Source organism: Scyliorhinus canicula, chromosome 1 (assembly GCF_902713615.1).
Source record: "Scyliorhinus canicula chromosome 1, sScyCan1.1, whole genome shotgun sequence".
In the NCBI taxonomy this organism is placed as follows: Eukaryota; Metazoa; Chordata; class Chondrichthyes; order Carcharhiniformes; family Scyliorhinidae; genus Scyliorhinus; species Scyliorhinus canicula.
In genome coordinates, this window is record NC_052146.1 from 48,659,654 (window position 1) to 48,672,108 (window position 12,455).

General features: G+C 45.4%; 1 protein-coding gene across 6 annotated transcripts in view; it reads left to right on the forward strand.

Annotated features, from left to right (window-relative positions):
- The window catches only part of ascc2 (activating signal cointegrator 1 complex subunit 2), a 71,181-nt gene that overhangs the window by 9,594 nt on the left and 49,132 nt on the right, over window positions 1-12,455 (forward strand). For all 6 annotated transcript variants that reach the window (XM_038790444.1, XM_038790451.1, XM_038790436.1 and 3 more), the window contains exon 3: window positions 11,277-11,435. In XM_038790444.1, coding sequence (XP_038646372.1) covers window positions 11,277-11,435 — 159 coding nt within the window. The remainder of the gene's footprint in view (window positions 1-11,276; window positions 11,436-12,455) is intronic.

Here is a 12,455-nt window from a genome sequence, read left to right on the forward strand (position 1 = left end):
TCATGTAAAGGTCTCATGTAAAAGTATCTGGAGAAATTCCACAATCGTAAATTATTTGTTTAGTGAAGAGCTTAACTCTGTGGCTGGGGGGGGGGGGGGGGGGAGAGAGAGAGAGAGAGAGCAGCAATTTGCAAGCTTACTTTGACACCCCTGTAGTCTGTACTATCAAAAAACGTAAGAGCAGCAAAGCCATGGGAATGCCATCACCTTCAAATTCTCCAAGTAATTCCTAAACAAATACTGCCATTCCGTCATTGTTGAAGAATTAACGTTCTGAAATTTTGTTCTTAACATTGTAGTGAAAATGCCATCAGTACAGTTGCTCAAGTAGAAGGATTACCACCACAATCTTTTTTTTTTCAATTTAAAGTACCCAATTCTTTTTTTTCCCAATTAAGGGCAATTTAGTGTGGCCAATCCACCTACCAGGCACGTCTTTGGGTTGTGGGGGTGAGACCCACGCGGACACTAGGAGAATGTGCAAACTCCACACGGAATGTAACCCGTGCCCGGATTGAACTCGGGTCCTCGATGTCGTGAGGCTGCAGTGCTAACCACTGCGTCACCATGCCGCCCCATCACCATGTGGTGATATAACCACTGTAGTTATGTGTACTTGCAGTAGGGGGATGTATGCCTGTACCTGTAATACAGGTTCTTCCGGTAAGCCCCTGCCGGCTAGCTCCGCCCACAGGGAGCTTGTGTATAAATATGCGTGTGAGTCACTCAAACCTTAGTCTACAGTTGCAGATTGAGGAATAGCATCGCACAGCAATAAAGCCTCTATTGTACTAGCCTCTCGTCTTTGAGTACAATTGTTAGCGCTACACACCACAATCTTATTGCAGCTGGGAATAGGCAATAAAGGAAGCGCCTGTCATCCAGATCCAGAGGATACATTTTAAAAAGGCCATTTCTCCCGACTTAGTTACCATATAACTGCATGACATACTTAGCTGCTCAGTTATTAGGGAATGAAAAGAAAGACTTGCATTTATACAGTGTCTTTCATGACAACCAGATGTTCCTAAGTGCTTTACAGCCAATTAAGTAGTTTAGGAGACACGATGTCCGCTGGCGGCACGTAGGTGGAAGTTGCACGTTGGGTGGCTCCTGATCGAGGCTCTAGTTTTTGGATTTTAATGCCCGGTTTCAGGGGCAGTTTTTGAATTTGCTGGTGCAGGAAAGCATAAGGAAGGTGGGGAATGTCGAAGACCCAGAAGAAAGCCGCTGGAAAGAACAGGGCGAGTGAAAGTTCACCGTCGCGTGAACAGGTCAGCCTGACAGCAGGAAAGATGGCGGAGGCTGGATCGCTGGGGCCGCTCCCCTCACAATAGAAACTCTGACTGAGGTGATGGCTGGAGAATTCCAGAGGCAGTTCACTAAGCACATGGAGGTACTGTGAAAGGAGATGATGGCTGTGATGTAGGAGTGGGTGGAGAAGGCGATTGCCCCGGTGAAGGCGGCAGTGTCAAAGGCATCGGTCGAGGTGAAATAGCACAGAGAGAAGTTGAAGGGGGTGGAGGACGCTCTGTCACAGCACAGTGACCATTTCACCTCCATGGTTGAGGAGCTGCAGAGGGTGGCAGAGGCTAACAAAGGGCTCAGAGCCAAGGTGGAGGATCTGGAGAACAGGTCGAGGCGGCAGAACTTACGAATTGTTGGCCTCCCTGAGGTGATGGAAGGCCCCACGCCGACTGAGTACTTCACGAAGATATTGGCAGAGTTGTTGGGGGATGAGGAAGAATCCTCCCAATATGAGCTGGACAGCGCTCATCAATCGCTCAGGCCCAAGCTGAAAACAAACAAGCCACCGAGGGCAGTTACAATTTGCTTCCACAAGTTTCATGTCAAGGAGAAGGTCCTGAGTTGGGCAAAGCAAAGGTGTGAGGTGAAGTGGGAACGAGTTGGTATTCAAATACACCAAGATTTGACGGTGGAGTAGGCGAGCGGCCTTCGGATGGGTGAAGGCAGCACAGTATCATCGTCGGGTTTGGCGTGGTCTACCCATGGTAAGGTGGCACAATGGTTGGAACTGCTGCCTCACAGCTCCAGGGACCTGGGTTCAATTCCAACCTCAGGTGACTGCCCGTGTGGAGTTTGCACTTTCTCCCCGTGTCTGCGTGCGTTTTGTCCGGGTGCTCTGGTTTCCTCCCACAGTTCGAAGATGTGCAGGTTAAGTGGATTGGCCACGCCAAATTGTCCCTCTAGTGTCCAAAGGTTAGGTGGGGTTACTGGGTTACGGGGATAGGGTGGAGATGTGGGATTAGGTAGGGTGCTCGTTCAAGGGCCGGTGTGGACTCTATACACCGAATGGCCTCCTTCTGCACTGTAAATTCTATGATACTCGGCGAAGCTGAGGGTGACCTACAATTTGAGGGACTTCTACTTCGATACTGGTGGAGGCGGCAGATGCTTTCGTGAAGGCCCAAGGATTGGGACTGAAATGTGAGATGGGACTGGGATTGGAACCTGGACTGAGCAGATGGAGACTGTGCTTAGTCTTTATCTCTTGTTTTGGGTTGTTTCTTGTTCTGAACTTATGGGGGGAACAGCCGGGTTTTTGGGTTGGTTGAATGGGGGAGGGTAATTTACCTTTGTTATAGTCAACTGTTGGTTACAATTATATTGGGCTTTAGGGTTATGGCAATTTTCTCAGGTGCGGTTTATGGACTGGGTTGTTTGACTTTGTTATCAGAGACTCCGTAATGGGGGAAGGGATTGGGCTTCCATACTAGCAAGCGAAGATCGGCTAGTGAACGGGAGCATGGTGGGGGGGAGAGGCCCACTGTCGTTGGAACCTGATCGAACAGGTTTTGATGGGCCTGGAGGTGTGGAAGGTGGGGAATGGGATCGATACTGGGAGAGGTATTTTCAAGAGGAAGTTGATAGGAGGATTCTGGGAGGTGGTAGGGGTTTGACTGTAACAAAGGGAATGGGGCAGGTCAGGCCCGAAGGGCAGGGCCCGCGGCTATGAATAGTGACGTGGAACATGAGGGGGTTGGGGGGCGGGGGGGGGGGGGGCGGTGAAGAGATCAAGGACAAGGATTTCTACACACTTATGAAGCTTAAAGGTCGACGTGGTGATGTTGCAAGAGTCCTATCTGAGGGTGAATCATATCATAGAATCTGCAGTGCAGAAGGAGGCCATTTTGCCCTTCAAGTCTGCATGGGCCCTTGGAAAGATTACCCTTCCCAAGTCCACACCTCCATCCAATCTCCATAACCTCAACCCTATCCCCGTAACCCCACCTAACTTTTTTTGGACACTTAAGGGCAATTTAGCATAGTCAATCCACCTAACCTGCACATCTTTGGACTGTGGGAGGAAACCGGAGCACCCAGAGGAAACCCACGCACACACTGGGAGAACGGGCAGACTCCACACAGACAGTGACCCTAGCCAGGAATCGAACCTCGGACTCTGGAGCTGTGAAGCAACTGTGATAACCACTGTGCTACCGTGCTGCCGTAAAAGAGGCTTAGGAAGTATTGGGTGAGTCGGGTTTTCCACACTGGGTTCGCTAGTATGGCTCGAGGGATACAGGTATTGGTGAGCAAGAGGGTGAGGTTTCAGATGGAGAATGTGGTGGCGGACCAGGGGGGCAGGTACGTGATAGTGACGTGGGCGCTAGAGGGGGGATTGGTGGCACTCGTGAGCGTACATGGCCCCAACTGGGCTGATGCAGAGTTTGTGGAGAAGATGCTGCGTGCAATCCCGGATTTGGATACTCACGGACAATTCTCAGTCACGCTCACTGACCCAGTCTGGGAGAGGCGAATGCACTGGCTGGGCTTATGAGGGAAATGGGAGGAGTGGAACCGTGGAGGTTCTTGCTCCCGAGTGAACGGGAGTATCTGTTTTCTCCCCTGAAGACTAGGTGTACTCGACGATAGGCGAATAGACTTTTTCGTGGTGGGGAAGGCGCTGTTGGCTGGGGTTAAGAGATTAGCGTACTCGGCAATAGTGATTTTGGACCATGCTCCGCATTGGATGGATGTGGTTTTGGAGAATTGGCTGGCCGAGAGGCCGGGGTGGAGAATGGATGTGGGGTTGGTAGCAGCTGGAGCTTTTGTGATGATCGGGAAGGTGATCGAGGAATACGTGGGGTTCTGGAGCAGATCAATGAACTATGTATATTATATATTATATTCGTATATAAGGAGCAAGAGGGTAATTAGAGAAAGGATTGGCCCATTCAAAGACAAAAGAGGGAATTTATGCTTGGAGTCAGAGGAAATGAGTGAGCTTCTTAATGAGTACTTTGCATCGGTATTCACCAAGGAGTGGGACATGATGGATGTTGAGGCTAGGGATGGATGTTTAAATACTCTAGGTCATGTCGGCATAAGGAAGGGGGAGGTTTTGGATATTCTAAAAGGCATTAAAGTGGACAAGTCCCCGGGACCGGATGGGATCTATCCCAGGTTACTGAGGGAAGCGAGGGACAAAATAGCTGGGGCCTTAACAGATAACTTTGCAGCATCCTTGAGCACGGATGAGGTCCTCGGAGGACTGGAGAATTGCTAATGTTGTCCCTTTGTTTCAGAAGGGTAGCAAGGATAGTCCAGGGAATTATAGACCTGTGAGCTTGACGTCAGTGGTAAGCAAACTGTTGGAGAAGATACTGAGGGATAGGATCTATTCACATTTGGAAGAAAATAGACTTATCAATGATAGGCAGCATGGTTTTGTGCAGGGACGGTCATGTCTTATAAACCTAATAGAATTCTTTGAGGAAGTGACAGAGTTAATTGATGAGGGAAGGGCTGTAGATGTCATATACATGGACTTCAGTAAAGCATCTGATAAAGTTTCCCATGGCCGGTTGATGGAAAAAGTGAAGTCATATGGGGTTCATGGTGTACTAGCTAGATGGACAAAGAACTGGCTGAGCAACAGGAGACAGAGAGTAGTGGTGGAAGGGAGTGTCTCAAAATGGAGAAAGGTGACTAGTGATGTTCCACAGGGATCCGTGCTCGGACCACTATTATTTCGTGTCGCGTCTTTTCGTCCGCATCACTTCGTCCAACGACACTTCGTCCACGTCTTTTGGTCCAACGTCTTTTTGTCCGCACGTCTTTTGGTCCAACGTCTTTTTGTCCAATTATCCAATCACAAATAAACTTCGTAGAAAACCAGGTATAATATCTTCAATGAGAATTTAATTGATAAAATGCAAGTACAATACAGCAAGTAAATCTAAAAGTTTACGATGAGAACTTAATTGATAAAATGCAAGTAAAATACAGCAAAAGTTGAAAAATGCAGTTAAAAAATCTAAAAGTTTACTAATTACTTAAAATTCCCGAAAGATATCATATAACTTAGAAAATACAGTTGGAAAATACAGTTGCTTCATGCTTTATTTCTGCAACTGCTTTTCTAGCATTTAACAAATCAACATCAGCTGGATGAAGGTGCTTATTAGAAAAATAAATAATTTTCGGCTCATTGTTTTCCGTTACCGTGTGAATCCGCACTGAACACAGCCTTCTTTTCTCACATCTCCAGTATTCTTTTCCTAGGTTTGTACCGCTTGAATGAAAATCGTAGATGTAGTTACTTTCATCAGCTACCTTCCTTTTGCTCTTCGTTGACACAATGCCATTTCGGGATGGGCGAATTAAGAAAGAGAACAATAATATCTATCCTTTAACGAGGCTCGTTAAAGGAAAGAGAACGATAATAACTATCCTTTAACGAGGCTCATTAAAGGAAAGAGAACGATAATAAAAATCCTTTATTACATATTATACCTTGCTATGTGCATTAGAGAAGATTTCTATTTACAAAAAGTCAAGTTACAGAAAGTCTTTGACAAAAAAAATCATCGGACAAATAAACGTAACAAGTCACAAAAAGTCTTTGACAAAAAAAATCATCGGACAAAAAGACGTAGGACCAAAAGACGTGCGGACAAAAAGACGTTGGACCAAAAGACGTGGACGAAGTGTCGTTGGACGAAATGACGTCGGACGAAAAGACATAGCACCCTGTTATTTGTGATATACATAAATGATCTGGACGAAGGTATAAGTGGTCTGATGAGCAAGTTTGCAGATGATACTAAGATTGGTGGAGTTGCAGATAGCGAGGCAGACTGTCAGAGAATACAGCAAAATATAGATAGATTGGAGAGTTGGGCAGAGAAATGGCAGATGGAGTTCAATCCAGGCAAATGCGAGGTGATGCATTTTGGAAGATCTAACTCCAGAGCAGACTATATGGTCAATGGAAGAGTCCTGGGGAAAATTGATGAACAGAGAGATCTGAGAGTTCAGGACCATTGTTCCCTGAAGGTGGCAACGCAGGTTGATAGAGTGGTCAAGAAGGCATACAGCATGCTTGCCTTCATCGGACGGGGTATTGAGTACAAGAGTCGGCAGGTTATGTTACAGTTGTATAGGACTTTGGTTAGGCCACATTTGGAATACTGCATGCAGTTCTGGTCGCCACATTACCAGAAGGATGTGGATGCTTTAGAGAGCGTGCAGAGGAGGTTCACCAGGATGTTGCCTGGTATGGAGGGTGCTAGCTATGAAGAAAGGTTGAGTAGATTAGGATTGTTTTCATTGGAAAGACGGAGGTTGAGGGGAGACCTGATTAAGGTCTACAAAATTATGAGAGGTATGGACAGGGTGGATAACAACAAGCTTTTTCCAAGATTGGGGGTGTCAATTACAAGGGGTCACGATTTCAAGGTCAGAGGGGAAAAGTTTAAGGGAGACGTGCGTGGAAAGTTTTTTACGCAGAGGGTGGTGGGTGCCTGGAACGCTTTGCCAGTGGAGGTGGTAGAGGCGGGCACGATAGCATCATTTAAGATGCATCTGGACAGATCTATGAACGGGTGGGGAACAGAGGGAAGTAGATCCTTGGAAAATAGGCAACAGGTTTAGATAAAGGATCTGGATCGGCGCAGGCTGGGAGGGCCAAAGGGCCTGTTCCTGTGCTGTAATTTTCTTTGTTCTTATGCGAGGAGTTTTATAAGGATCTATATGGTCAGAGCCATCGGGGGAGGAGCGGGGAATGAGGGAGTTTGTGAACGGGTTGAAGTATCCGAGGCTGGGTGAGGAGAATAGAGCAGGCTTGGAGGGGCCGATGGGGGAGCAGGAGGTGATTAGGAGGATGCAGGCAGAGAAGGCGGTGGGGCCTGATGGGTTCCCAGTTGAATTCTATAAGAAATTTTTGGATGGTGGGAATGTTTGAGAATGTGATAGGCTGTAGTTCTGATGTCAGTGGGAGGGCTGGAGAGGGGGTTTCAGCGACCTGCGGGAGGTACCTGGAGGAGGACAGGGTGTCTGATGGAATTAAGACAAAGTGGGGGGAGGAGCTGGGGGGTCATTGGAAGGGGGATTGTGGTGTGAGGTGCTGTGGAGGGTGAATGCCTCGACCTCGTGTGCGAGGTTGGGGCTGATACAGCTGAAAGTCATACATAGGGTGCCCCTCTCAAAATTAAGGATGAGCCGGCTGTTAGAGGGGGTGGAGGATGTCTGTGAGCAATGTTCACATGTTTTGGTCCTGCTTGAAGCTGGAAAGATTTTGGAGGACAGTGTTTAGCACAATCTCGGGGGCCTTGCATACGGATGTGGAGCCCTGTTCCCCAGAAGCCATATTCAGGGTGTCGGACTGGCCCGAGTTGCAGGCGGGAGTTATAGTGGATGTTTTAGTTTTCGCCTCGCTGATCGCTAGCAGGCGGTTCATGTTGGTGTGGGGTTTCTTGGGTTTGGGTGGGATTGTTTTTTATATATATTGTCGGGGTTCTTTTTTCTTTTGTATGGTGAAAACGATAAGTTTGTCAACTAAAAATATACTTTAAAAAAAATCTTTTGGAGTGTAGTCACTATTTTAATGTAGGAATCATAGAATCTCTACAGTGCAGAAGGAGGCCATTCGGCCCGTCGTGTCTGCACCTACCCCCTGAAAGAGCTCCCTACCTAGGTCCATTTCCCCGCAACTAATCATTGGGTATTAAAGGGCAATTCAGCAGGTCAATATAGCATGGCCAATGCACCTAACCTGCACACATTTAGACTGTGGGAGGAAACCGGAGCACCCGGAGGAAACCCCCGCAGACACGTGGAGAATGTGCAAGCTCCACACAGTCACCCAAGAATTGAACCTGGGTCCCTGGAGCTGTGAGGCAGCGGTGCTAACCACTGTGCCACCCTGCCACTCATCATGGTAGTGAATTTGCAGACAATAAAATCCCGCAAACAGCAAATTATAACATTCTAGAGAATGTGTTTTTTGTGATGTTGATTGTGGGATAACTCTCTTGCTCTTCTTTGAAAGAGTGCTGTTGAATCTTTTACAGAGAAAGCAGACTTGGCTCAACATCTCATCCAAAAAATGGCACCTCTGATGGTGCAGCACTCTCAGTACTGCTCTGGCATGTCAGCCTAGATTTTTCCAATTGAACTCACAACTTTTGTGGCTCATTAATAAATATCAAGCAAAGAAATATCTAACATCCCAGGTTCGATCCCGGCTCTGGGTCACTGTCCGTGCGCAGTTTGCACATTCTCCCCGTGTTTGTGTGGGTTTCGCCCCCACAAGCCAAAATAAATGTGCAGGTTAGGTGGATTGGACACACTAAATTGACCCTTAATTGGAAAAATTGAATTGGGTACTCTAAATTTATAAAAAAACAAATATCTAACGTTAGTTATTAAATTCTCATCAATTTAAGACTAAAGTGACCATGTGACCCAACCTTTACTTTAATTTACAGTTTGTAAAATGATAAGTTTGTCAACTAAAAATATATTTTTTTTTAATTCTTTGGGAGTGTAGTTACAATTTTAATATAGCAGATAATGGTTTTCCTGCCCCTGTTTTGTGCAGATATTGGTTTTCTGTCAATGGGATTCCTTAGGTTTTCTGATATGTCAAGGCGCCAACCTTTCTCTGGAAGGTTTTCCTCCTTTGACCCATGCAATAAAAATATTCACATGTGTGACTACTCATTTGGTATTTTATTTGTTATTTCTGTCCTATTACACAGTAGATTTTAAGGTTTTTCCCCCATCTCTGTGGTTAGAATAGTTTCTAATCAAACAGACTGCAATAAAAAATATATTTGGAAAGGTAAAGTTTGCACATTCAAATTCAGCCCAATTGCTGCATTTTGATGCTTGAACAAATCTAATTTATCGTTTATCAGTTATCAAACGTTTTGTTTATAGACATCAACATAATGGGCTAGATTTTATGGGGGGGTGCGGAATGAAACCAGTAAAATAGGGTGGGTGCGAAAATTGTCATATTTAAATAAATAATCCAGGGTCAATTGAGGTTGTCGACTTTTGAGGGGGGAGTGGGCAGGCCGTTTCTGAAAAAATCTTTTTCAAACTTTGAAAGGAAGGAGGGTACCATCTTCAGGGGGTGCTCTTTGCACATCGGGGATAGCTGCCCAACTAAGATAGTACCCTCCCTTCCTACCCGCCTTTTCTAAACAATACACCACCCCCATCACTCTGATCCCCTCCTAAACTTACCAGCTTCGGGAACCATGGGCCTTCCTTGGCCCTGCTTGCCAGCAGCACTTGCTAATGTGCTCTTGGCGTTGCCAGGACTGCTGGAGCTGCCAGCCAATCAGATTGTCCAACAGCTCCCAAAGGCATACTTTCTCTCTTGGCTGCCTATTTGCCCACCCGCAATGCATTATGGCTGCAGGGTGGGTTGATCCAGTGATCCACCACCTGTGATATGCTGCTCAATGTTTCAGCAATTTACCCCTGTGTTTGGTCCAGAAATAAAAGCATTAACCCCATGCTAGTGGTATTGTCTAAATTGAATATTGACGCTAATTTATCTGCAAGTTTTCTTTTAATTTTGTTTATTTGCTAAGATCTCACTGTGTGGACTATTTTTAATAAATGATGCATAACTTTTCAGTAACTTTTTTCAATGATTTTTGTTTTCTTCTTGTCATAACCCATATGACATAGGAGCAGAGGGTGGTCATTCGGCCCCTTGAGCTTGCTCCCCCATTTGATAACATTTGATTCCCGAACAAGAATGTATCTCCCTCCACCTTAAAATACTCAATGACCCCGCCTTCTGAAGCAGAGTTCCAAACTCCCATGACCCACAGAGAAAAAAATTCTCTTCATCTGTGTCCCCAACAAATTGACACCAAATTTTAAAACAATACTCCCGAATTCTGTACTCACTAACAAGAGGAAACATCCTTTTCATGTCACCTTGTCAAGACCATTCAGAATCTTATTGGCTTGACCTTTTGTACTCTGATTTAAAAGTGTATTATTTAATCTATCCAAAGATGTGCAGGTTAGGTGGATTGGCCATGCTAAATTGCCCATGTGCAAAAGGTTAGATGAGGTTACGGCAATAGGGTGGGGGCCTGACCCTAGGTAGGGTGCTCTTTCAGAGGACAGTGAAGATTCGATGGCCAAATGGCCTCCTTCTGCACAGTAGGGATTCCATGATTCTATGCTCAAGAGCTCAGAAGAGGAATGATTTCTATCTTGGACAGTGGAAAAACATTTTAATAATCCAACAAACAACCTATTAGGAGCTTGTTAAAAAGCCGCAGTGAGTGTGGTAACTATGGAGCCCATTTAGAAAATGGTTTAATAGCTGGAGCTAAACAAATTAAGCAAATAAGGTCTACAGAGTAATACATGAGTTTTGCTGCAAAAAAGATGTGCTGTCAAAACATTTCGTCTTGCACTCATCAGCACAGATTCAGAAGAATACCAAGTTTCAACGGCGAACACTTATGCATGTTGAACACTACATATATTCACATTCTGGGCTTTGTCCTTTGCAAATGGAAGGATCATATCTATGCTTAGCACCTTTTTCAACTAAAGAAAAGCTTGGGGTGAGAGGGAGGGGGGGGGTGAGAGGGAGGGGGGGGGTGAGAGGGAGGGGGGGTGAGAGGGGGGGTGAGAGGGAGGGGGGGTGAGAGGGGGGGGGGGGGGGGGGGGGGCGCGGTGGACCGCCATTCCCTGGTTTTGACCAGTTGGAACCAACCTGTCTGGTTTGAATTGAAACAAAATGGCAGTTAATTGTTCCCTGCTGTATTCTCCATAGGAATATCTCTATCAATCAGTGTCCACTTGCTAACCAATAAGCACCCATTGCCCATGCAAATCTGTTTGCATGACTGCAAGACGAAAAACTCAGCATCACTTTTTTTTTCAGCAATACTCACGTTCTGCACCACCACGACATTTATATATTTAAATGTGTATTCAATACCGTCATTTAAAGTTTGCTTTGCTTTATTTCTCCAAAACAATAGCATCCAAGCAGGAAAGAAGATTGTTACTTTGTGCTATACAAGCCCCCACCTCAAGATGGCACACCAGTTCTGGTGGAAGAATTTCTGGAGCGTGCAAATTTCATTGTTGGTGATCTGGATTGGTTGCTAGCCCTTCCTCACGATAAATTTTGGTGTCAGGTATTAAAATCTGCTTTCTGTGTCACGTCATGTAATTTTGCAAGTAAACGTTGTCATTTTTAAATGTTGCAGTAAACTTCCTTCTCTTGGGACAACAAGGCTAGTAATGATCAATACACTGCAACTCATAACTACAAATCAAAGTGGTTATTAGGAAAACAGAATATATATTGGGCTGAACATGACATTACTTGGATGATCTTGAATAACATGGCCACTTGAAAAGTCCAGTTTAAAAGAGACAGTGACATGGTCAGAAGTTGTTTCTTATGGGAACAGTAAATTTGTATGATAATTTCATTTAGTTTTGTGGTAAAAGAAAGAGTTACCATATTTATTTTAAATATTTACAGACTAAGGTATTAAGTTGAAGAATATAAGTTCAGAAGATATAGGAGCAGAATTAGGCCATTTGGCACATTGAGTCTGCTCCGCTATTCGATCATGGCTGATCTCATCCTGGCCTTAACTCCACCATCATGCTTGTTCCCCATAACCCTTCAATCCCATTACTGATTAAAAATCTGTCTAACTCCTCCTTAAATTTAATCACTGTCCCAGCATGCACCGCACTCTGGGGTATCGAATTCCACAGATTCACAAACCTTTGGGAGAAGTAGTTTCTCCTCAACTGTTTTAAATTTGCTACCTCTTTTATCCTAAGACTATGACCTCTTGTTCTAGAATGTCCTACAAGAACATAGAACAATACAGCGCAGTACAGGCCCTTCGGCCCTCGATGTTGCACCGACATGGAAAAAATCTAAAGGCCATCTAACCTACACTATGCCCTTATCATCCATATGCTTATCCAATAAACTTTTAAATGCCCTCAATGTTGGCGAGTTCACTACTGTTGCAGGTAGGGCATTCCACGGCCTCACCACTCTTTGCGTAAAAAACCCACTTCTGACCTCTGTCCTATATCTATTACCCCTCAATTTAAGGCTATGTCCCCTCGTGCTAGCCACCTCCATCCGCGGGAGAAGGCTCTCGCTGTCCACCCTATCTAACCCTCTG